Genomic DNA, 27,001 nt, shown 5'->3' with positions numbered 1-27,001 from the left:
TTTTTTAAAAACAAGGTCATTGGCAGATTAAATTTTACAAATTTTGAAAATATTATGTTATAATGGCAGAAGATCATTCATCAGATTGGTGTTTTCCAATTCTGGCAACTCTAGCAGTTCTGTTTTAAAGAAGCAAGTGGAAGGTAATAGAGGAAAATATTAGCATGACATTTGGAGGAAAAACTGGCATCATCAAATTAAAAGCCAAACACATTTGTCAATACAATCAATTCCAAGGAAGCATACTACTTATTATCAGAGTTTAGAAACAGGAGTATTTTGACATTTTTTAAATCTGACCACCTTTCACATTTTTCTACTGGTTTTTACTGTCAGTAAATACTACATGAATTATTATAAGGTGACCAGATGTCCCGCTTTTGGCGGGACAGTCCCGCTTTTGAACAATTTGTCCCGTGTCCCGCGGCGTTTTAAAAAACTCCCGATTTTTGGAAAGAATGCACGGCGCAATGGTGGGTTGCTCCCGGCTGCCTCCTGAGTCCCAGCTGATAGCTAAAGGGAAAAAAACTGTTTAAACTCTTGCCACAGGGCTTCAAAGGGCCGCCCTACAGCTGATCAGTGTTAAAAGAAAACAAATGAGTAGACCGATGCCTGCAAAAATAGAAAAAACAGCCCCTTAAAGCTTCAGCATAGGTTAATTAGCACAAGTTGATTAGATCGGCTTCCCGACTCTCAGCTGATTTGCTCTCAGCTGTTTTGCTCAGGGCTCTGTAGTTGCTAGCTGCAGAGTGCTGGAGATTTTTTCCCCCTAACTATGCTTTAAAAGCGAAACTGAAAGTAAAGCAGGGTCTTTGCTGCAACGTGGCAAAATGAGGCAGAGAGAGATTTCTTTTTCTTTTTCCTCACCAAAAAAGGTAGGTGCAAAACTGCAAACAATGGGAAATTTAGGGCAAAAGAGGAGAGTTCAAGATTTTAAAACACAAAAGAAAAAAAGCTCTATTTTACTAGGGAATTGTAATAATTGAGATACTATTAATTGTATATTGTGTTGAAAGCAGAAATGGTTAAGTTGTGGTTTGGAGGAATATATGGGGGAAATTATTTGGTTTATTATTATTGGTAAATATAATTAATTGATTTGTAAGAAATTGGATTGCATGGAAATAATTGGAATATTCATGTTCATATTGATTAATATACAAAAAAGATAGTTATATAACTAATTGATTTATATTAAAATGTTGAATTTGTATTAAACAACTGTATTACATAATTACATAATTAACCAATGTGAGGATGGATATAAAAATAGATGACAATGGGAAGGGGTATAATATAGAATAGAAGGGAAAAATTGAATTTGATTAAGATTAGAGATGAGGATGAAGGGTAATATTGGTTTTTTAAAAAAATAGATGAGGAATAAATATGGCAAAAAGGAAATATAGAAATTGTAAATTTAATTGAAATGACTAAACACTGTTTAAATTTGTGAACCAGCCAAATATTCTGTTCAAAGAAAATACATTGTATGTTTGTATGTGTGTTTCTAATTATTGCTATTTATTCATATTTGTTCTCTTTTATTCTTTAAAGTTTAACAATTCATTCTTTATTTCTTTAATATCTTTATATTTGTTTGAGGTTGGCTTTCTTCCCTTTCATCTTTTTTTTTGTACAGCAATCTTTCTCCTCAAACCTACCACCTCTCTCTTTTCTTTCCTTCTTACTTTCTCTCCCCCCCTCTTCTTCTCCTCCCTACTTCCTCTTCCTTTCTCCTTCTCCTCCTCTCTTCCTCCCTCTCATACCTTCACTCCTGCTCTAATTTCCCTTCCCTTTCTTCATCCCTCTCTATTGCTGTATCCTTTTATGCATATGGACTACTCAGAGGGCTGAAAAAGTTATTTTTGACTGGTCTGGTCCTCACACTTTTGACCAGTCCTTGAACTTACGACCGTCCTCACATTTTACATTTTTGCCCTATCTTGTCATCATGGTGAAGAGAAGCAGTTGTGAAATGAGTGACATGGTTGTTAAGAATGCTGCACGGGCATAAATGTGAGGATGGTCGTAAGTATGAGGACCAGTCAAAAGTGCGAGGACCTGTCAGAAATGACTTTTTTCAGCCCTCTGGTTAGTCCTTTTGTGCATATGGACTACTCAGAGGGCTGAAAAAGTTATTTTTGACTGGTCCTCGCACTTTTGACCAGTCCTCAAACTTACGACTGTCCTCACATTTTACGTTTTTTGCCCTATCTTATCACCATGGTGAAGAGAAGCAGTTGTGAAATGAGTGACATGGTTATTAAGAATGCTGCATGGGCATAAATGTGAGGATGGTCATAAGTGTGAGGACCAGTCAAAAGTGCGAGGACCTGCCAGAAATGACTTTTTTCTATACACATAGCCATGGCCACCCGGTCACATGACCTCTAAGCCACGCCCACAAAATGGTGGGTGTCCCGCTTTACCAATGTTAAAATCTGGTCACCTTATATTATGAGCATTTAGACATCTAAAGGATAAAAGTATACGGCAAAAAGAAAATTTTATACCGTTCAAAACTGTGACAACTGACATAAATGGTTTCATGATGCAAGGTAGTATCTTGTCAAGAATTTTGATTCCAAAGCATAATTTACACAAAGCACTCCATTATCTTTTCTCTTGATTTGTCATGCCTCTGGTGCTTAAAAAGTAACCACTGAAAAACAATAATTTTCTTAATTTCCCAGAATGCATCTTTTAGTCTCTTCTATTAAATTTTAAGTTTCGCCTCTAAGACAAACAATTCAAGTACAGTAAGCTGTCCCTCTCTTTGAATTTATTGGCAATCTTTGTGGATTGACCAAGGACTATCTGCTGCTAGTAGTGGCTAATTACATAAAGGGCATTTAAAGAGCAAGCCTTGTCCTTGCACCTGATATTCAGAGATATATTTTTTCTAAGCATGAAAGTGCTGTATAATTACTGTCTTCTGTAAGGGTACAAACAGGAGGCAATCTAATCTTTCAGTTATTAGAAAACTGCAGAGACACTCTTGTAGCTGCATTCATTTTTGTCTACACAATGATGGGAAACTACAACTGGGCAAACAAATGCAAAAACCTTTTTCTTACTCTTTGATGGTCACTCCACTCTTTTCTCAAATGAAAGCACTGCTAGATTTCAAAAACAAATTAGACTTCAGAAGCACCAAGGCAAGGTTCCTAACGTTTTGAGGCTGGTGAGCTTTGACAATATTGTGAGCATTCTCACAAAAGAGCTTCCTGTTTGCAGTGGTGTAGTGGTACCATACCAGTCCTGTGAGAAAACTGCTGAGATTAAAAGAAAAGTTACTTGGTCAAGAACCTCCATACAATATACTGACATCCATTACCTTTCGGCTTTAATATCCTTTTGCAGAAATAGATTGACAGAAACCAGGTACAAGGCAGAAGTACAAAACATCAAATCAAATATTTTTTCTTTTGTTAAGAAAAATGTGTATATATAAAAAACAAAAGATACAGGTAGAACACACATCACATATATAACACAAGGCCAGCAAATGTGTATCTGCAATACTATTAACTTTCTTTGCTTCTTACTACTGCCATTAGATGCTTACAACTACCTTCTTAGATCCTACCAGGAATACCCCTCTCTCCTCTTTTCATGGGTAATTCTCTGTGCTTTAGAAAAACTCACCCATTTTTAACACTTCCTAAGCATGCCTGTGGTGCTCCTTGTAGTGCACTAAAGCATTGCTTGAAATAAAACATCCCAAACAAAGCAACATAGATAATTTAGTAGAAAAAAACTCTCCCTTTTAAAAAACAAAAACAGAAAACCCAGTACAAACAAGCTATCAGAAACACATACAATGAAATATTTGTAAGAATTTTGTACAGCACCATACAGTTTTAAGAGAATGCACCAAGTGTTCTATTGTCAGAAGCGTTTGTCCAGACTTTTCATGGAAGGTAAATTTGTAAAGGCACAGTCTTTTATGCTGAAAGGAATAAGATGCCTATCGCCATATTGCACCATAGGAGACTGTATTTATTCTGGAAGATGAGTTCACAAATACTTTCTGCTATATATTTTAAAATAAGATGTTCCTCATACAGATGGCTTTGGTGAAAATAATTCCTCACAGGAGGAAGATTGATGGGATCCAGAGTTTCTCCACAGAATTCTGCATTTGTATTAGTATACATGTATCCTGAAGCTTAGTAGGAGGTGGTTATTTCAAATGTAGCCCGCCCATCCAAGCATTTTTTTTAAACCCAGCAGCGATAAAATGTTCATGTGAAACAGCATATTGAAATGTAAGCCAACATTTTAGGACATACATTATATACAGAACTTCTATGAAAAGCTTTGGGAAGTAAATTTCCTAAATGCTAAATATATGAACAGTCCTCTCCCTCACCCCCCCCAACCGCCTCTCTCAACCAATTTATGAGCATTATTTTCACCAGTGCAGTAATTTTCACTTCGTATTACACCATCAAAAATGTGGTATCCCTATATATATATACATGCATTTGCCATTCAGTCCTTGAGGCAAACGGTCTAGTTCCAACAAATATGGAGCAACCACCAGAAAAGACCATGAAATTATGTCTGTGTGACAGCTGTTAAGATCAAGACTTAATTCAGTTTAAAACTAATCTAATAAATTAAAGACCAAGCTTCCGCGGTCACTAGGCCCTCAATTTCTATGGCAGATTATTCTGATAATGATAATCCAACTTTTTAATGGGAATTAATATTCATACAATTACTTTAATATTGTAGGCTTATATATCCATTTTTATGTTAAATAGTGGTATTTAACAAAAAGAGACACATCTGATACAACAGATTCAGTAAATTAATATGCATTTTTTTCTTTCAAAAAGCTGCATTATTCCCAATAAAGTGGTATTTAGTTCTACAGTATCTATGCAGGAAATCTTTAAATGTCACATCCTTTGGAAATTGTGTGGATCAGTTTCCAGAGGTCAGCCATATTTATTGCTTTTAAGCAACAGATTAAACATCTTGTGGTGCCTAACGAAGGTTGAATAAAGTGACAATCTGATTCAAAATCTTAAACTGTAATAAATGTACTTATCTTTCAATGCTGTGCGATATTTTTATGCAAATAAACTGAATAAACCTGAGGAGAAGAAAGGGAGTAGAGATATAAAGATAACTGGAAGGCAAGGTAGAATTTCACACATGCTATTTTGGTAAAATGGATTAGAGAAAATTCACATGCTAAGTATTGGCACTAATCTTTATAAAAACCAAACACAGTATCACTTTTTTTGATAATACTGTGGAATTTACAATCTCTGCAAGGAAGGTCTGTTGTTTTGTGTTTCTATGGTTGCTGGTTCAAAACTTTCTGAAATCTTGCCTAGCTATAAAAGAAACAATTCAGTGGCAGTAGCTATCTTGAGTTGGCTGCAAATCAAAATTGAACAAGTGAACATGAATATTGTCATGAGTGATCCTGAGAATATCTAAAATTGTAGGTTACTAAGAATACCATCATTTCCCTTTATTTGTATTAACTTTTACTTTAAACAATTTTCTTTACAGTCTTTTTTGGACTCAAGTATCCTGAACACTTCATTAAATAACTCCAGAGTGTATAATGTGTCTTACGTTTTATTTACAATTTTATATAAAAAGATACTTCTTAAAGATGCATTTTTGTTTCTGAGAGAATTATAACCTCTGCAAAATGTTGCAGCTTGTTTGGGCAGGTTGCAAAATACATTAAGGATAAAAATAAAAGTGATAGCTAGTGTTTGAAAAGCAGAAATTGTATATGTATTAAATATATTTTTAAATAGCCTGACTCTACCACCAGTAAATGTAAATCAATCCTAGCACAATATTGAAAGAAAATGGGTATTACAAAATTAAAAAACTGTAAAAATAGTCAGAAATTATATAGCCAGTCTGTAAACCACCCATGAAGCAAACAAGATGTACATGCTTTCTTCAACCACATCTGTATAGTTCCTCACAAAGGCACTGTCTTTCCTAATTCCCACAAATGCCAATGTTTCAGTCACTGCTCTTGTGTTGCTTTATAGCAGAGGTCTTCAAACTTGGCAGCTTTAAGACTTGTGGACTTCAACTCCCAGAATTCGCCAGCCAGCATGCTGGCGAATTCTGGGAGTTGAAGTCCACAAGTCTTAAAGCTGCCAAGTTTGAAGACCTCTGCTCTAGAGCAAGATCAAAGCTGAAGCATGAACCTGGAATAGGCAAGCAGATTCACTCACAACATCTCATGGCTGCCTTAAATATATTAGGGAAGTGTTTCTCAATCTTAACAACTTTAAGCTGTGTGGACTTCAATTCCCAGAATTCCCTATTGCTGACTGGGAAATTCTGGGAGTTGAAATCCACACAGCTTATAGTTGCCATGATTGAGAAACAATGAATTAAGGCAAATCAGCCCGCTAAATTTATCTGCTCTTTATGGCAAGCTGTGCCTATGTTTGAAAACAACCTAAATGAATGTATAATTTGGGAATACATTTCAATAAAATGGTAACTGAAAGTAAAGATCTTTTAAAATGGCCCTTGTTTAACAGTACCACTTTTTATATATTAGGATATGAGTATGTGCCTGAACATGTGCTTCAAACATGTCATTCTTGCTTCATCATGTCTCTTCTATAGAAGCCTTTCCAGAATCCTCATTTTTGATTCTATCTATATGTTGTGATAACATCACCTACAGGAGTAGAAAAATCACTGTGCATTGATGAAACAGCAGCATTTCTGTTCTTTGTGTGTGTTTTTTCATCCATGTGATCTTGGTTCTTCAAACGGAGCATTTGCCTGCTTGTTAGGGTAAGTTCATTTCTATATGATAGTTTGATGGATATGAAGCAGGAATCATTGATCAAACATCCCAGGCTAAGTTTTCACATTACCTGATATCATTTCAAGCAAAATACTTTTTGGACATTTTACATTTCCAACTGTGTGTTGAGTTTGCAAGTGATAAGTCATGGAGTAAACCTATCTTGAAAGACATGCTGAACAGCATGTTCCAAAGTCTTGTCTTTGAATCAGTTAAAGCCTGGTGACATCTTTATTTTGCTGCAAATCACCAATACTCTCATAGTCATTCTCTTGTGGGAGGATGGTTTGAATGGTGCTAGACATCAAAACATTTCTTTCCTCCTCTCGACTTAGAGTCTGAATAGCTTCATAGTCTGGTTCCAAGTCCCCATTTAGAAGTATTGTTGATTGAGGCAAATCAGTAAGGTTTGGATTTGTTTCCAAGTCCTTCACACTGGCATAGAGGCCGCTGCAAATAGATGGAGACTTCTGAGGTACAAGTTCAGGAATACAGGTATATGTAGATTCCAAGTCTCTAGAGGGTTGTCCTGTTTTATTTATAGAAGAATACATTGCTGAAATCTATGAAGGAAAGAAATAAAGTAATTGCACTGAAACATAACAAATATTTTTGTAATGATATTTTCATATTCAGTGAATAATATAGCAGCACAAGTAGTCTATTTCAATATAAGATATTTGATCTAACAAAACATGCCCTATTAAAATGAAAATGAGCATGATATCTGTGGAAAGATCATGTTTTTACAGCTCATTTGTAATTACAAAAGTTTTCCATTATAGTATATGAAGGGAAGGGGTTGTGCTCAGAAGCTTTGTTCTTGATATATCTCTGTTAGGCTGACATCAGAATGTATGAACAGGACATAGAGAAATACAACTGTTCTCCATAGTGAAAAAAGCCACCTAGTAAAATGTTTGTAATGGTTGCCATTAAAAACTGCAAGGCATGATAAATTTACCACATGGTTGAAAAGCAAAAGTGTGGTAACCATTCAATGTTGCTTGCATTAAAAAAATGGGGCTTCATAAAATGTTCACGGAATGGAGTTCACTGTACAATGTTCTGGTTGACAGTTTGGAAACTTATGTATTATTTTGAAGAACTTAATTGACTGAAGCATATCTGCTCCATTCTACATTAGACTTAAATAGTCCTAAGAAACCAATAAAGGAGAATATTTGTAGCACAGGGTTGCAATGAGGGGTCCTTGGTGCTCTTTGAGCTTGCAGATGTTTCATTATCCAAATTAGGTAACATCATTAGTGCTAGTAAGGAGTGCAGTTTGTTGTCAGTTCATATTCTAGTGCACGGGTGTCAAACTCGATCGTGTCATGTGATGTCATGTGATGTCATGTGACGTATCATAACTTTTTTGCCTTTGCAGAGCCGGGATGGGTGTGGCCTGCATGTGATGCATGTGGCCTGCTGGCCGCCATCCCTGTTCTAGTGGCTTGTCTGTCAGTGTTGGTGGGGGTAGTATTAGAGATTCATTGGCAGTTTCTTGATTGGGGTATTGTTTACTTGATTGTTGGTCTGATGTTAACCTTGGGGTTAATCTATGCTGATCTGTGTGCTGATTGTTGGTGGAGAGGTGCCTGAGTCTCTCTCCCCCCCCCCCGCTTTTTTGGCAGGGTTATAGTCGCTTTTGCATCGTCTATAGATGTTGTTAATGTCTATGTGTCTATTGATAGCTGATTTATCAGAGTGCCAGACTTCTAGAAATCCCTGGCATTTTTGGATTTGGCTTGGTCCAGGATGGTCACACTTTCCCAATTGAAACTATGGATAAATTGTCTATATGTTACAAAATTAAAGAATTTTCATTTCCTGCAATAAGGATGTTTTCTGGTTCTGATACAAATCCTTTTATCACGTTATGCTCCATTTTAAAAGTTCTTCCCAGTCCTGACAGTTTTTGTCATGCGATAGGTAGGGACAGAGTCAGGAGGCAAGATCAACTACAATTTAATGCGTGCAGTCTTCAGATATTTATATGGGCTTACATCCATATCAATGTTGGCACTTCTTAAATAGCCAAGAAGGGAATCCCAAATAATAGTCAGTGACCCAAAATAGTTCCACTATGAAAGGCTGAAAGTGATGTAAGAGCATTTGGCAAAAATAATCACCTAATCCAGTTTGCATTTGAACCTTCATTTCCAGATCTTCTTAATCAAAGAACACTTAATACTGCTTTATTCAGGTAACATTTTCTAAATACATTTCATACAAGACAGACTCACCTCATCTTCTGTAAGAGATGGGTCATCTTCTCGAGATTTATAAATCAATGAACTAAGCCTCTGAAAAAGATAGAAGGTATCTTATTTAAAAGCTAACACCTTCCTCAATGCAAAAATAAAAGAATATATGAATATATATTTCCCCTTTTCATGACACAACTGTCCATTTTTCATTAGCTAAAATTAATAGCTCACTTTTGAAGGTAAGCAGACTGAAACAGAATTTTTACATGTGGCAAAAATAAGGGCACTAATATCTCTTCTACTGAATTCTATTAAATGTTTGAACTTTGACTGAAATGTGATTAAGACAGCATAAGTCTTTATTTAAGCATTTGTAACAAAATTTCTGACTGATGTAAGAACTTCCTTTGCATTTTTATTGAATTCTATGATCAATATTATTTTAGTGGTGCTTTCTTAGCTCTGACAAAAATGTCCAAATTTCATTCTATTACTCACTTGACAGCCCAACTCGGAACATAATAATAATTAATTGTTCACAACAGTTTGTTTTGCTGTGATTTTTGGTAATTTTATTTCTATCCTTTTTTTCACGGAACCCAAATGACAATATAAAACTGTAAAACAATACAAAAAACAATTAGAGATAAACAGAACATAAAATGAAACCTAGCAAGCAAATATAATATTTGGATAACATAAGGTGCATTAGAAGTCCAGAAAATAAGATGATCTCAACCTGAGACAATTTGAACTTTATATTCTGAGGTAAATTCAGTGGTGGGATTCTGCCGGTTCTAGGGGGTTCGGCCGAACCCTTTGTTAAATTGCTGGCTCGCCCCGCCCCTTGCCCCGCCCCTCCGCACTACTATTTATTGCCAATAAATGGAGCGAGCGAGCCAGCAATTTAACAAACGGTTCGGTGTTTTTTTGTAATTTATTGGCCCTGCAGCACACCGAACCGTTTGTTAAATTGCTGGCTCGCCCGCCCTCGCCCCGCCCTGCCTCCCACCCGCGTGGCGCCAGCCTACCTTAGCCAGGGGTAGGCAATTGTGGCTCTTTTACAACCTGTGGACTTCAACTTCCAGAATTCCTGAGACAGCTTGGCTGTCTCAGGAATTCTGGGAGTTGAAGGCCACAGGTTGTAAAAGAGCCACAATTGCCCACCCCTTCCCTAGCCTGAGTTCCGCTGCCTGGGATCCACGTGGGCTGCCACGTGGTTCCCCACCGGCTCCGGACGCAAGAGAGCAGGATGGAGAAAGCAGCTTGCTGGAGGACACGTGAACGGCTCCATGTGGTCTGCAAGTCAGTGGCTGCTGCTTCTGTCCCCTGCTGCTTCTTGCCTGGGAGAGAAAAACTTCCAGAGCATTAAACCAGCGGTTCTCAACCTGGGGTCGCGACCCCTTTGGGAGCTGAACGGCCATTTCACAGGGGTCGCCAAAGCCCTCTCTCGCCCCCCCACGCCTTCACTCACCCTCACTCTCTGCTCTGTTGGATCGCCGGCCGTTCGCTTACCCCGCCCACTCCCAATCTATTGCTGCCTCCTGAGTCCCAGCTGATGGCTAGAGGAAAAAAAACTGTTCAAATTCTTGCCGCGGGGCTTCAAAGGGCTGCCCTATAGGCAGTGGTGGGATTCTGCCGGTTCTAGGAGCTGAACTGTTTGTTAAATTGCTGGCTTGCCCCACCCCTCTGCACCACTATTTATTGCCAATAAATAGTGGTGGGCGAGGGGCGGGCGAGCCAGCAATTTAACAAATGGTTCAGTGTTTTTTTTGTAATTTTATTGGCCCGCAGAGCTTCAGCATAGGCTAATTAGCCCTTGATTAGATCGGCTCCCAACTCTCAGCAGATTTGTCTCAGCTGTTTTGCTCAGGGCTCTGCTGCTTCCTTGCAAAGAGTCCTGGAGCAGATTGTTTTCCCCTAGCTATGCTGAAAAACGAAACTGAAACTGCTTTGCTGTTGCTGCAAGGTTGGAAAATTAGGCAGGCAGATTTCTTTTCTTTTTCCTCACCAAAAAAGGTAGGTGCAAACAATGGGAAATTTAGGGAAAAAAAGGAGAGTTCAAGATTTTAAAACACAAAAGAAAAAAAGCTCTATTTAACTAGGGAATTGTAATAATTGATATACTATTAATTGTATATTTCTGAAAGCAGAAATGGTTAAGTTGTGGTTTGGAGGAATATATGGGGGAAATTATTTGGTTTATTATTACTGGTAAATATAATTAATTGATTTGTAAGAAATTGGATTGCATGGAAATAATTGGAATATTCATGTTCATATTGATTAATATACAAAAAAGGTAGTTATATAACTAATTGATTTATATTAAAATGTTGAATTTTTATTAAACAACTAATATTACATAATTAACCAATGTGAGGATGGATATAAAAATATATGACAATGGGAAGGGGTATAATTTAGAATAGAAGGGAAAAATTGAATTTGATTAAAATTAGAGATGAGGATGAAGGGTAATATTGTTTTTTTACAAAAATAGATGAAGAATAAATATGGCAAAAAGGAAATATAGAAATTGTAAATTTAATTGAAATGACTAAACACTGTTTAAATTTGTGAACCGGCCAAATACTCTGTTCAAAGAAAATACATTGTATGTTTGTATGTGTGTTTCTAATTACTGTTATTTATTCATATTTGTTCTCTTTTATTCTTTAAAGTTTAACAATTCATTCTTAACTTAATATCTTTATATTTGTTTGGGGTTGGCTTTCTTCCCTTTCATCTTTTTTATTGTACAGCAATCTTTCTCCTCAAACCTACCACCTCTCTCTTTTCTTTCTTTCTTACTTTCTCTTCCTCCCCCTCTTCTTCTCCTCCCTACTTCTTCGTCCTTTCTCCTTCTCCTCCTCTCTTCCTTCCTCTCTTACCCTCACTCCTACTCTAATTTTCCTTCCCTTCCTTCATCCCTCTCTATTGCTGTATCCTTTTGTGCATATGGACTACTCAGAGGGCTGAAAAAGTTATTTTTGACTGGTCCTCACACTTTTGACCAGTCCTCGAACTTACGACTGTCCTCACATTTTACATTTTTGCCCTATCTTGTCACCATGGTGAAGAGAAGCAGTTGTGAAATGAGTGACACGGTTGTTAAGAATGCTACAATGGGCATAAATGATGACAGTCATAAGTGCGAAGACCGGTCAAAAGTGCGAGGCCCAGTCAGAAATGACTTTTTTCAGCCCTCTGAGTAGTCCCTATGCACATAGCCACGCCCACACCGGTCACATGACCAGCTAGCCACACCTACACAGTCACATGACCAGCCAGCCACGCCTACACAGTCACGTGACCAGCTAGCCACGCCCACCCAGTCACATGATTGCCAAGCCACACCCCCAACTAAGCCACGCCCACAGAACCTGTTGTTACAAAAATTGAATCCCACCACTGGGTAAATTAGAATTAAGTACTCAAAAGAAAGCAGCTGTTTCCTACAGAGAAAGAGAGGAAGGAAGGAAGGAAGGAAGGAAGGAAGGAAGGAAGGAAGGAAGGAAGGAAGGAAGGAAGGAAGGAAGGAAGGAAGGACAGACAGATAAAGGAATCCCAAACAATACAATAAAAATACAAATAAACCCTTTTCATTTAATTCATGATGGATTTTTGTTGTTGTTAATACAAAAATATCAGATTCAACCAACACATTGCCAATATTTGGAATTTAACTATTTGGTATGGGTTCAGGACACCCATTCGACTGGCTGTCTCTCAGCATGATAACCTCTGAAAATGAAACAGAATTGAATGGTTAATTTGGAGTGGGAGGAGAAGCTTTCAAAATAAATATCAAGTTTTAAATGGGCCAAATCTGGTTGGAGCTGCAAAGAAACAAAAGGCAGGCATACTTCCAGTTTGTCAGCTTTTTTGGGGGAAAGGGGCAAAATCGTAACAATGAATGCTTACAGAATGACAAAATTGATAAACCTTTGACCTTTCCCAAATGGTTTTTTTTTTGGCTTCAGTTTTCAAATGCTTCTCTCTCAAATGCTTAACAGAATCATCCGCTTATGTATAAATCAGATTTATAAGGTTATTCAACTCATAAGGACTCTGGGGTGTCATTCAAGTTAAAAATAGATCCAGCCAGTGGTGCGTTGCCTCCGGTTCGGACCGGTTTGCAAGAACCGGTAGTAAAACCAGCGGGAGGCTCCGCCCACTGACCCTGATGTCATCAGGAAGCTTCTGCGCATGTGGCCCCATTGTGAACTGGTAGTAAAGGTAAGTAGAACTCACCCCTGGATCCAGCACAATAAAAGCAAAAGGAAAACAATAACCTGAAGATTCATACTTCTAGTACATTAATATTCTCAGAGAAACCACTTCATCAATCAGGGGAAATAAGCCTGGTCCTCCAGGCTTGTTTAAAGAAGAGCAGGATTGGGCCAACATGAAGCTCTTCGGGGATACTATTCCACAGAGCAAGTGCTGTGACAAAGGAATTAAGTTAATTGGATCTCATTAGATGCCATCATTTTAAAGAAGGACTTGGAGCATGGCCACTCATCCAGACCTTCTAGACAAGCAGAAGTAATAGAAGAAAGACAGTCCTTCAAATAGCAAGGTCCTTTGCCAAGAGCTTTATATTGTATGTCATAATTAGCAGCTTGAACTGCACCTGGAAGCAATGCTGCTCATGCAGCAGAATTTATACTGGGCACACCAAGGAGTTCCCATAACTGTCTGCATTGCCAGAATCTGGACTAGCTGCTTCTGATTAATCTTCAGTGACATCCTCATGTAGCATGAAATACAATAGTCTACACATGAGGTGACTAGGGTGGGACTGATTGTGAAAAGGAATTATCACACAAGGAAAGAACAAAACCAGCATACCAAATAAATTGGGGCAAAAGTATCCCTGGCCACAGCTGCCACCTAATGTACAAGTAAGAGCTTCAATTCAAATTGTGCACTACTGTGCATTATTGTACCCCATTCAGAACCAAGGATAGAAAATCCAAGGGACACAGAATACTTGGTCTTATTAGGGTTAGGTTTAAGTCTCTTCCTTTCCATCCAAGACCCAACAGCTTTCAGGGACTGGGACAAGACATCCACAGAATCCCTTGGTCATGCCAGGATGAAGATATAAAATTGAGTACCATCAGCATATTGATGACACTTGATCACATCTTGAAAGATGACACCCCTCAGCATGTCCATGTAGATCTTAAGCAGGAAGGGAAGATGTGGACACCTGTGGCATCATACAAATCACAGGGTTCAGGTTTAATCTCGCCACCACCCTGTCACCACTCACTGAAACTACCCATGGAGTACTGTAGACAATCACCAATCACCAATGTATCCCACACCTACCCCCTGCAGTCAGTGCAGAAGTATATAATGAAAGAAGATGGCAGGAAAGCAAAAAGAACCAGAACAGTTGCACTATAGCTACAATATACTAGCTCTGTCAGAAGCATTGAGATGTGCAATCAATACTATCTCTATTATATCCCCAACCTGAATACTAACTGAAAAGGTCCAGATAATCCACTTCTTCCAGGGCTGTCTGAAGCTACAATCTGACCATCTTCTCAACCATCTTTCCTAGAGAGAGACGGTTGGAGATGGGACAAAAATTTCCGTTGGGTCCAGCAGTGGCTTCCTGAAGAAGAGGTGAACCATGCCTTCTTCAAGATATGCAGAACCATCCTCTCACTCAATCATTTTATGTTTTAGACTACTGGCATATCCTATATCTTGGTCATAAAGTCACAAGTGACTTGCAGCAATTCTACAAGTTGTCCTGAATTTGTTCCAACCTTCCCCATTCTAGGAAGATGCAAAGAATATGTTATATTGACCATTGAGCTACAGTTCCTTCCTAAGGAAGAAGATGCAAGACTGGAAAATGGATTGCTCTTTCCAAACCAAAGAAATCCTTCTATTCAGGGACGAGAGAAAGATACTAGGAAGGAGTGGAAGAAGGAAGACATTAATATCAATATTAAGATCAATAAATGTTTTTGTAATTTTATCAGGCTATTTTGTGACTTAGTTTTGGGTGTGAAGGATACCAAATTGTTAGCAAAGAAGCTGATTTTTTTTTTAAAAAAATCTTACCTGCAAAGAATATACTGTAAGGAGGTTTGGGTTAAGGTTTTTCAAGTGAGAGTCTGAGAAATTAAGGTCTACATCTTACTGAAAAACTTCTCTGATCTAAAATAAAGGTAATAAAGATCTCTCTAAGATTCGCTTCTTTCCCAGAGAACTAGAAAGTATTCAATGTCACAGTGATTTTTAAAATGCATCAGGGCAAATTAACTTAATCCCTTGAAATTTATTAACAAACTATTAAAGATAAAATTATCAAGATTTGCTGAAAAGAAAAAAATTCTGAAAGAGAAGTCTCTTGCTATTTTTTTCAGATTGATAGATAATCATCTAGATTTTCAAAAGGCTTTCAAGCAAAGCCTTCATCAGAAATTCTTCAGCAAATCAAGCAGATACAGGGTAAAAGAAGAGATTCAATTGAATAAAGAATGGAGAGGAGGAATAAATAGGCAACTATAAATGTGGAGATCTTCAATGAAACTAAGAATAGTTTTTTTTTTCTGTTCCCCAACAACAAACAGTCAATAGTATAAATAACTAATCAAGTCAAGCACAGTATCTGGAATAGCTAAGGAAAGGTAACACTTAAATCAGTTAAAAATTCCATGGAAGAAGATTTGGAAAAAAAAAATAGAACTTTGATGTTATATATGTTGAGGGCAGTAAGATTATGCACAAAAATGGAAGGACACTTTGATTCCTACAATGAATAAATGGTTGCAAAAGTTGATGGAGAGATGCCGAGATGGCCAAATTGACTGCTCTGATTAAAGAAAAACAAAAAACAAAATTAACTTTGTTTCTACTTGGAAACTGCTTTTGGGCTTTGGGCTTGAGGTGAAATGAAACTTCGATTTTGGATTTTGCCAATTAGATAGGACTGTTAGATATGTATAACTAGTTTGTATTATTATATAAAATTAAAAAGTTGAGGTCTGGTGCTGTTATCTTATTCTTCTGCACCAAAAGGAGTCGGAAGTCAATGCTTTTTCTTTCTTTTCCCCCCTTTGCTCTAAACTTTTCCCGTCTTTTTTCCCCTCTCTTATTTTCCTGTTATTTTGTTTTTCTATTTTTGTATTGTATATTGATAAAAAATAAATAAATATTTGGAATAATAATAACTCCAAAATTATTTTTCCAGTTTGGATGAGCAACAATTGATAAGCATTCATGGAACTGGAGCAAAGAAATTTGTACTAGTTCTATTTTTTTACCTTTTAAATTTTTGTGGTTAAGAAATTCGGAATACTTTAAATATAGTGTCTCTGTGTTTGGGTGCTTAATTCCTCTCTCCCTACCCCCCATCCAGCCATGAACTTTGGCCAACTGATCTGGGAAAAAAAAGGCTAACAGTTTTACTTAGTTTTACTTCTATGGTAATTTTGTTAAGATTGTGTGAGGTATGGAAGAAAACAAAGGAATAAGACATGAGCATTTTCCAATCCCTTGGATAGTACTAATGAATTCTTTGAGTTGTTTATCAACAAATAAGTTTAGTTCCAACAAGCACCCCTCATCATCATCATCATTATCATCATCATCTTCATCCTTCTCCTCAGCATTATAATTGTACAATTTGAAGATCTGGGTCAGGAAAACACCACTAATTTGTTTATCATTGGTAAACCACTATCCTGGATAGAGTTGTAGGGATAATAACCTCCCTCATTTGTTGCTTCTCTTTAAAGAGTTATTCAAATTAGTTTTTAATATTATTTAAAATGTGACAGATTGCATTTCTGAAAACTGAAATACTTGACATATTTTGATCTATAATCTACTTAATAGAAATTCATGCTGTCATAAGCAGTTGGACCTTTGCAGCATGAACTAGAGAAAGTTCTTTGTTTTTATTACAAATTAAAATTGTGGATACACTTAAATCTAAAATTAGATCAGAAATCTGAAGGCCAGGGGAGAAATCCAATTTCAAGTTTTCATGAGCAATAATGAAAACAGTAGGGCGTGAGTCATTCTGTCTTTCTGGAACAAATGTTGAAGGTTTTTGAGAGTTTGCAGGGGAGAGGAGAACAAAAAAACTATATCACATTAGCAAAATTCAGTTTTAGATTCCACCCCAGGATTCTCTTCTCTCCTACATTTTATGTTTTATTGGCTGGCTAGATGTTGGCCAACAGTAACACTTTGAATACCTTCTGCTCCCAATGTAGATTATCTGGAATATTTCAAAACAAGGGACAGACTAATTAGACTAATTAATGATCAGTTGGCAAGCATGTGTCTCCTGGGTAGATGCTGAATAAAACATTCATGCAAATGTCTCTAAAATTTTAGGAAACAGTAAGATTTATACTCTTAAAACTATCACCAACTGCATAGGATTCCATGCCTTCCTCTAGCCACTTGAATATTATCTTTCATTTATGAATGCACATGTAAACATTCACACATTTTACACAGATTACACAATACTGCTAGTTTTGATCTTAAGATTTTGCATCAGCAGAAGATACCAAGAAAAAAAATTAACTATACATTTATATTTACTAATGAACAACAGCGTTTGCCATAGTTCATATACATACTGCAAGTCTTTCAAGTTACAACTTCACTTTCTTATACTGATAACACAAAATAACATATACCTTGTCGGGTTCATTAAGCCTTTCCATTACTTCCTCCTCTTCTTTGGCTCCTTTATCCTGTACATTCTCATTTTCATCAAGAAGTTTTATTGGTACAGGAGGTGGAGCTTCTTCTTCCACATCTGGAGTAGTACTGCTAAGAGGACTCTCTGAATTAACACTGTGGCAACTTTTTTTATTTCTGTCAACGGATGCATATTCTGCTGATTCTGTCTTCTTCTCAAGAACATGATCTAAAATTCCATTAACCATCACAGTAGTCTTTGGTTTGCATTTCTCTGAGTTGGCTGCTGCTCCCAGGTCCTTAATTTCCTTCACTGTTTCATACAAGCAATCTTCTACTATGTTCTCTTGGGAGGAACTATCTTTCAGCACTTCATAGGGCCCCTCCATTCCCAGACTCTGGTCATTTTCTGCATTTCTTGTGGTGAGAATAGTTTCTATGGCATTATTTGGAGGGATCCTAGGTAGCTCTCTACTTTGATGACATTTTAAAGATCTTCCCAATGTGTCCTGTTGATCCAAAAGATCTGTAACAGAGGTTTGTACTTCTTCGTAAGGTTGGAGAGAAGCAGCTGTACTATCTTCTGAAAGAACTAGAAGAAAATTGCATAAGTACTTAAGTATAGGCTCATAAGGCCATTAATCTATATTTCACAATGTATCTGTATCATTTTTTTAAAAAAAGATATTGGCACATAAGGAACATGTTTGTTGCCAGACTGAAAATACTAATGTAAGTTTACTTTGGTTTATGTTTGGTTTTTTCTTCATTTGTTAACTTTATTATTTTTCAATCCATTTGGATTCTTTTTGTTTTGGGGTCACATGAAGTTTGTTTGGTATTGGATCTGTTTTTCTTTGAGATTGCTGCAGCATGTTTCCAATTGCTCTGGAAGGTTGAGGCTGGATTGTTTGGCCAAAAAGAGAATAAATGGATGGAACTGATAACATTGGTAGATGAAAGATGGTGAAATAGGCTAAAAGATTTTAGAATGAATGGGTAAGTGTGAAAGTTGTTAACTGTGGTTGGAAAGATGAAATATTGGCACTTTTATTGTATTGTGGTCAGTAATTCTGTTTAAGATCACTCAATCTCTACTAGAAAGGAAAAAGAAAATTTGCTTCCATGTGGGGCCTCCATGCGGCCCGTTTTCGACCGGCAGAGTGCTGCAGGAGGACTGGATTAGACTGGATTACAATTATGTGGTTTCAGGTAAGTGCTTGATCTGGATAGAAAACAAGCAACATTCTATGTTAATACTACAGTTTAATGCCAATCAACAATCTATAATTGACAGCATTTCTAATTTACTATCCTGGAAATTTACCTCTGCTGTTAGATCTTGTATTATCATGTTATTTATGGTACTATATTTTTATTATTAGTTGAATAATAAAAATACAATAGTATAAATAGCTTTTCTGCCTGGAAAAGCAATTTACTATTAAACAATAGGGTATAAATTTAGAAATAAAAAGTTTAGTGGAGTATGAAGAATAAGTAATAAATGTTTGCCAGTAATATCTGGTAGAAGAGATAGGAAAATGATTATAGTAAAGAACTATGGAAAGAAGGAAGAGAAGGGAAAAATGTATCTTGAGCCTGTGTCAAATGCCCACCATGGCCACCCCACCCCACCCCACCCACGCCCACCATGGCCATGCCCACCCACACTCACGGCTCTTCGAGGTCAAACACAACCCTGATGCAGCCCTCAATGAAATCAAGTTTGAGACCCCTGGTGTAGAGAAACAGAAGGCCATTAATAAGGACAGAATGTCTCTGAGCTGAAGGTGTCATAAAGTGCAGAACTATGGCTCTGAAATCTCTAGAGCACCAATAAGAACTAAGAGGTTCTGCTAAAACTATGGATGAAGAGTTTAGGAAGCTATCAAGAGAAGCAAGTTGGGAAATCTTGATACAAACTCCATTTCATAGGTTTCATACCATTTTAAGCTACCTGAACTTTGATCCTGCCTATCAGACCTATCTATGCCTAGTTTCCCCATAGCATTGTATGGGAGACTAATGTTTGAGATCCTGTTTGTGTTTATCCCTTAATTTCCCCCCCCCCTTTGGATTTGCTATCATACTCACTGGAAGCCCAGAACACAATTTTTACAGTAAATATAAACAAATAAACTAATTTTTTGGAGCAGACAAACTGCAGGTAAAGCAGTGTTTCTCAATCTTGGAAGCTTGAAGATGGGTGGACTTCAACTCCTAGAATCCCCCAGCCAGCGCTCCTGGCTGGGGGATTCTGGGAGTTGAAGTCCACCCATCTTCAAGCTACCAAGGTTGAGAAACACTGAGGTAAAGGGTTACCAATGTCCTGTATTCTGTCAAAAAATATCCAAGTGTATGATATTTACTTTAAGGAATTCATCCCATCATATCACTATATTTATTTTAAGCTTCTAGAAAGAAAGGTTCTCAACACTTTTTAAAATTAAGATAATTTCAAATGCGCAGTCAACCAGGAAGACTCTCCAGTGGAATTCCCAGTTATAAAGTAAGTAAACCTAACTGGTTCCCATTTCCTCACATATATTTTCTTCTATACACATTTGCTCATTAGTAATGAGTACAGTATTGTATATTATCATTTATTACAGGTAGTCCTTGACTTACGACCACAACAGAGCCCAAGATTTCCATTGCTAAGCAAGACTTATTGCTAAGCAAGTTAAGTAAGTTTTGCTTAATGGCTTTTACAACTTTACAACTAGCTTTTCTTGCCACAGTTGTTAAGTGAATCACTGTAGTTGTTATGTTAACAAAATGGTTGTTAAGTGAATCTGCCTTCCCCATTGACTTTGCTTGTCAGAAGGTCACAGGACACTGCACTGTAATAAATGGATGGCAATTGCCAAGCATCTGAATTTTGAACATGTGACCATGGGGATGCGGCAACAGTTGTAAGTGTAAAAAATGGTTATAGTCATTTTTTCCCAGTGCTGTAGAACAGGAGTCCCCAACCCCCAGGCCGCAGCCCACTACCAGGCCGTGGCCTATTCACAACTGGGCTGCACGAGTGATGGGCTGGGGCGCATGCGCACACATGCAACTCAACTTGCACAAGTTGAGCTGTGTGCCGGCCCACCGCTTGTGCAGCTTGGTTTCCCTCTCCCCCCTGTTGGGCTGACAAGCTGCAAAGGTTGGGGACCACTGCTGTAGAAACTTCAAACATTCACTAAATGAATTTAAGCCGAATGGAAGTTGTCAGTTGAGGACTACCTGTAATTGACTCAGGAATTGAATTGTTACACTGTTTACATAACAGAGAGAATCTTATCATAACATATACAGTAAATATTCAAGTCTGGAAGTGCATTTATAAACTATGCAGACATACATATTTTTCCATGCGGAATCAAAATATAAATACACTGTTCTTTTCTTCCTCAGTACAGAGTGGGTTCCAGACTACCGTGTTTTCCCAAAAGAGCCCTGGTGGCGCAGCAGACTAAACCACTGTTATTAACATCAGCTGCCTGCAATTACTGCAAGTTCAAATCTCACCAGGCTCAAGGTTGTCTCAGCCTTCCATCCTTTCTAAGGTAGGTAAAATGAGGACCCAGACTGTGGGGGCAATAAGCTGACTTTGTATACAATATACAAAAGTATGAAGGCTTAACGCATTGTAAGCCGCCCTGAGTCTCCGGAGAAGGGCGGCATATAAATAAAATAAAATAAAATAAAAAAGACTCTATCTTATATTTTTTTGAACACTGAAATAAGCGCTTGGCCTTATTGACATGCGCTCAAAAGCCCAATTGGGCTTATTATCAGGGGATGTCTTATTTTGGGGGAAACAGTAATCATACTGAAGAATCCCAGTGAAATCAGTGGGTTTTAAGGTTTTTTTTTTTTAAAAAAATTGATTTATATGCCGCCCTTCTCCAGAGACTCAGGGCGGCTTACAATGCGTTAAGCAATAGCCTTCATACTTTTGTATATTTATACAAAGTCAGCCTATTGCCCCCACAAACTGGGTCCTCAATATACCTACCTTAGAAAGGATGGAAGGCTGAGTCAACCTTGAGCCTGGCGAGATTCGATCTTACTTTAATTGCAGATAGCTGGTGTTAAATTACAGAGCTCTGTCTGTTGAGCTATCCAGGCTCCCTATGTTGGTTATGATCCAATTTCTGTAGCTTTCCTCTACTCTCATCTGATTTTTTAAAAATATATTGTTATAAGGCTAGTCAAAGTCTCTTCTGTAGTAGAATTCTATTTGTGGTTATATCCCCATTCAACTACCAGTAGGCAATAAGAACATCCTTAGTTTTATTAACTATTTCCAAAGGAATGACTAAACTAGTCATTTTTATCAAAACTATTGTTAACTATTAATAACTGATTTTTTGCACTAGTTAGGGTTCTCCTACAGTACTAACTGCAGGACTGCTAGCCACGGTACTGAATTCAAGTCATGAATCATATAGTACTGTCCAAGGTCCTGAGCCAGCTCTGTTCTTGATTTGTACCAGCCAGCTGTCCTACATTGACATTTATCCTCTTATCTGAACGACTGCCATTCTGTAACAATAGTTACCATAAATGGAATCAGGATTGCCAGCTTACATCATTTTAAAAACAATACAGTGGAAATGTATATATTTATGGTGAGTCATCAAGTGCTGAGAAATCACATAATGATAATCTTACCATCTCCATTACTGATTCCACCATTTTGTTCACTGCTTGCAATTGGATCTGTAGCCAGACTTGTGACAGAGTGACTAAATGCCTCTTTATCTGAAGGCTGCAAAACAAAATGTGGATTTAAATGAACTAGTCAGGATATGAACATCCATTTTATGACTGATGGTAGCTAGGTAGCTAGATTGCTGAATGACATGTTAATGTTAGAGTTCTAGTAGTGAGGATTGCAAAAACATCAAACAGCTACAGATCTGTAGATGGTCTGAATCTCAGGACTGTTTCTCTTCTCTCCTTAGAAGAAAAAATCAGCCATCCTCCCTATAGACCATGGATGTCAAACTCACGGCATCAAATTGCCACCACATGATGTTTCTCCCATTTGCGGAGCTGTGGTGGGTGTGGCCTGGATGTGATGCATTCGGCCCATGGGCCACCTGTTTGACCCCCCTGCTATAGACAGTACTTAAGGCAAAAAATAAATAAATAAATGAAAACACTGTTAAGAGTAAGGGCCTTCTAAACTGAATAACTCACATTGCTAATCTGTGTTTAAGACAGAGTTTCCCAAACTGTGAGGTGTATCTCCCTTGAGGAAATCCAGACAGAGTCCAGGAGAGGCGTGAAGAAGGTTCTAGTTACATTGTTACAATAAGTCAAGCTTTACCAAAGCTTCATTGTATTGTTTTTATTGTACATTTGTATTTTGTTTTATTGTTCTTGGATTTTTAGGGGAGATTTGTATGTTAAAATTACCTGAAAGAGAGGAGTGATGGTAAAAATATTTAGAGGAGGAGGAGGAGGAGGAGGAGGAGGAGGAGGAGGAGGAGGAGGAGGAGGAGGAGAAGAAGAAGAAGAAAAAGAAGAAGAAGAAGAAGAAGAAGAAGAAGAAGAAGAAGAAGAAGAAGAAGAAGAAGAAGAAGAAGAAGAAGAAGAAGAAGAAGAAGAAGACTATAAAGCACAGAAGCTCTTCAACATACAAGGGTAAAGAAAAGTGTGTATGGGTAATTCTATTGCTAACATGTTAATGAACTCAGAAAAGGTTCCTATAATAAAGACTTTTCTTTGCCAGATATATAACAATATTCTTTACGACATTTAAAAAAAAAGAGGCTTATAAAACTGTATGTCTTAAGATTTTACAGTTTCTGTAAGTTTATGTGTACATATAACAATAAAAGTTTTTAAAATTATAGCTTTGTATATGTCTGTTCCTGATTAATTCCTGATTAATTTATATAGCTGCCCATCCCATACCAGTAACAGATTATACTGCTGATCAGGTATTAAAATCAAAATAAGAATCATTTATTTTAAAAATATGTATTTTCATGGTCTTTAAAAAATTCATATAAAGGTCAGCCCTCTTAATTAACCCAAATATCCCTCAGGCCCAGAATAGTTATAGCAAAGGAATGATCATGATGTCATTGAAAATACTAAACATACTGTTGAAATTCTGAAGATAACTTTTTAAATGGTGAAAGTTCGTTCTGTCAGGAGTGTTCATGAGAATTCTTATTTTATATTGTTTATTATATATGCCTATTTTGATCAGAAAATCATGTACTGGTGTGCTAAGTGCAGGGGTGGGTTCTAAATTTTTTTACTACCAGTTGTGGGCGTGGCTTATTTTGTGGCCATGGCTTGTGGGGGGGGTAATGTGACTGGGTGGGGGTGGCCAACTTTTAAAAAAATTTATTTTTAAAAGGATTTTTTCTACAACCTTAAGAGGTTGCAGGAAAAAATGCTTTTAGAAGCCTCTGAGATCCCAGCTGAGCCGTGCGATCATCAGAGGCTTCTTTTTTAACTTTTAAAAACATTTTTTCAGCCGAAGAGGTTGTAGAAAAAAATGCTTTTAAAAGTAAAAAAAAAAAGCCTCTGATGAGATGGGTGGGGTAAGCGAGCAGCGACCGGTCCGGGGACTGGTTCGGGGGCGTGGCCAATGTTATTACCGGTTCTCCGAACTACTAAAAAATTTTACTACCGGTTCTTGCGAACTGGTGCAAACCGGGAGCAACCCACCACTGGCTAAGTGGGTATACCACAGGGTAAAAATAACTGTACTCAGCTTGATTAGGTAGTCTGTGTAGTTTTTTTCATCTATAAAATGAGGCAAATATCATTTATCATTTTGCATAAGGATTACATAAATGCATTCTTAGCATTTATTCATACACAACCCTTAAATAATACTCCAGCTCCACAGTTCAGTCTTTCTCGTTCATTACAGACAAACTATAGAAAAAACATGTTAAATAGCTATTTTTATTACCACATTCATCAGATTTTCATGGTCCCCATTTTGCTGCTCAGGCCTGTTCTCCCTGTAATGCAAATCAGATTTAGATATATTGTTAGAATATCTATGATCAGTTTCAACAAATAAGATTTATATAATGTAAATTCTGACTAATTCTGACTTCTGAATAGTATTGATATGCTTATTACTATATTTCAAATTTGAATTTTGCATTGCTATTCTTTCAAATATGCCACATGAAAATATTATACTTTAAGTTGATGCTCTTTTCTATTCTTTTTTGGCTGGTGTTGAACGGTGATAAAAAAAAAACACCTGTCTTTTTTGTTGCCAATTCCAATTTTTTTGGTTACCTTGATACCTGCAAAAAAGTCTTCGTTTCCTAAATCTCATAGGAAATGTTATTAATTTCTTTCTTCTATGAGATAGTATAATGGAGAACTTTCTCATTCTGAAGAGATAGATGATATATGTAATTCAGAGAACAGCTGATGTTTTGAACTTGAGCTTTTTGACTACAACCAATAATAAGTTCTACAATCTGAAAACATTAATAGCACTCATATAATTTTATAAGTAGGACAATTCTTTTATTAGCTGCTAAGAAAGCACATGTCAAAGTGAACCCATTAATCTCCGTGTTGCTAAGAAATCCTTGGTGTTACTTTGTTTTCCTTTGGATGGAAATGGATTACACAATCTTTGCCAAAGTCTTTTGAAATTCTTGATATGATTTTATGAATGGATAATAGCCAAATAAAAATGCTAAACATTTGTTTTAAATTATCCATAGCGCTTGCTATTTTCTATGTACTTAAATATTTTATTGTCATAGTAGAACACCCATATTACTCTAAAACCAAAGGCCTGGCAGCACGATGTCTGACCAATAAATTTTTATTACAAGGCACAAATTTTTGTGAGCTGCAGCCTCTTTCATCAGGTGCACAGAGCAGCTAAAATGATATAGGATTTAAAGTGCGTGTGTGTGGAGGGAGAAAGGGAGGGAGGGAGGGAAAAAAGTGAAGGGAGGGGAAACTAGATTGGTTACACAGATGTGAAGTGTGAGACAAATTATGCGTATAGTAACTATTAACCATCGCTATACATTACAAACCCATTAGTTAAATTTGCTGAAACCTTCTGAAAGTTCCTGAAAACTTTTGATATAAAATTTGATATTCATCAATTTATTGTTGCTTTTATAGTCCTGTTTTCCTAAACCACTCTGAGGTTTGTTATGCAATGTTCTGGGAGGTTGAATTAAAATTTGCTTGTTGGAAAAACTGCTACCAGGCTCCTGGTTGGTTGGTTGGTTGGTTTTTTCCTAATAAGCAGGATTCTATGCTCCTATTATATTTCCAAGGGAAATATAATATTTCCCTTGGATATATTTTATTCAGTGATTCAATACAAATATTCAAAGAGACTGCAATATCCCTGAATGAAACTCAGAATAGATTGTTTCTTGCCCTTCACTTATTGGCTATTAGCTTTCCAAAGTAGTTACATTTTTATTCTTTTCTTTTTCTTTTTTTTACTAAATCCTTACCTGTCACAACCAGAGCAGAGAAAGAGGAGAAAACTAAATACCAGAAGCATTGCCATGGCTCCCAAGCTACCCCATACAATGATATGAAGCACTCCAGTACTTAGGAAACTGCCATCAGGTCCCATGACGTAAAAAGGATGTGAAGATAGGAACGGTTGATGTGATTACTCGCAATAATACTTGGCCATTTTATCTGAGAGAGCTCTGTAGTGGGTAAAAAAAAAAAGAGGGAGAGGAGAGTAAGCAATTCAATAAATCATATAGAGGAAGCCATAACAGTGAAAATCAAACTTTAAATTGTGCTTTAACAATATGTTTTAAAATATCAGTTATCACATATTAAAGCTTAATATTAAACCAAGACTTAACCTAATCAAAATGGACACTATTCTTTTTTTTAAAATAGATCTTTATTAATTATTTACAAATAAAAAAAATATATAATGTAATTTTCAAACAGATATAAGTTATATATAGATACACAACACAACACATAAAGACAACCACAGAGAAGGACTAACTGGAGGTCATATCGAACCCCCAGATACTTATTCATAGTTACATCCCGGTAAATCCTTTTGTTCAAATAGCGTTGACTATTTTAAATACCAAACGCTATCTCATCATAATTAACACTATCTCATTATATATTTAATACTATGTTATTTATTCTATGTTTGGCCTCTTCTTTAGCCATATATATCAGCGTTCCCAGTTACTGTAGTATATGGATTCTTTTTTGTCTCTTAGGATATACGTTAATTTGTCCAATTCGGCACAATTCAATATCTTAT

The 27,001-nt window shown here is 36.9% G+C and overlaps 1 protein-coding gene across 1 annotated transcript; it reads right to left on the bottom strand.

Annotated features, from left to right (window-relative positions):
• Positions 1-7,032: 7,032 nt before the first annotated feature.
• On the bottom strand, positions 7,033-26,332 carry PAG1 (phosphoprotein membrane anchor with glycosphingolipid microdomains 1). Its single transcript, XM_070942176.1, has 6 exons — positions 26,208-26,332; positions 24,668-24,719; positions 22,399-22,495; positions 17,724-18,319; positions 9,070-9,129; positions 7,033-7,383 (listed from the first exon to the last, which is right to left on the bottom strand). Exons 1-6 carry the CDS (start codon positions 26,330-26,332, stop codon positions 7,033-7,035), a joined length of 1,281 nt encoding a protein of 426 aa, XP_070798277.1.
• Between the last annotated feature and the right edge of the window lie 669 nt (positions 26,333-27,001).

Source organism: Pituophis catenifer, unplaced genomic scaffold (genome assembly GCF_029215685.1).
Source record: "Pituophis catenifer annectens isolate HBS135680 unplaced genomic scaffold, rPitCat1.0.hap2 SCAF_3, whole genome shotgun sequence".
In the NCBI taxonomy this organism is placed as follows: Eukaryota; Metazoa; Chordata; class Lepidosauria; order Squamata; family Colubridae; genus Pituophis; species Pituophis catenifer.
The sequence above is the reverse complement of the archived record's forward strand: the minus strand, read 5'-3'. Positions and strand labels throughout refer to the sequence as shown.

What these genes read in the sequence shown, in the direction of transcription:
- PAG1 (XM_070942176.1), bottom strand. Translation starts at nt 26,332, where the DNA reads ATGGGACCTGATGGCAGTTTCCTAAGTACTGGAGTGCTTCATATCATT. An exon ending in GGCTTAATGAACCCGACAAG is followed by an intron (nt 9,130 to 17,723) that starts GTATATGTTATT and finishes TATCTTTTTCAG; the next exon opens with AGGCTTAGTTCATTGATTTA. An exon ending in CATCTCTTACAGAAGATGAG is followed by an intron (nt 7,384 to 9,069) that starts GTGAGTCTGTCT and finishes TTTCCTTCATAG; the next exon opens with ATTTCAGCAATGTATTCTTC.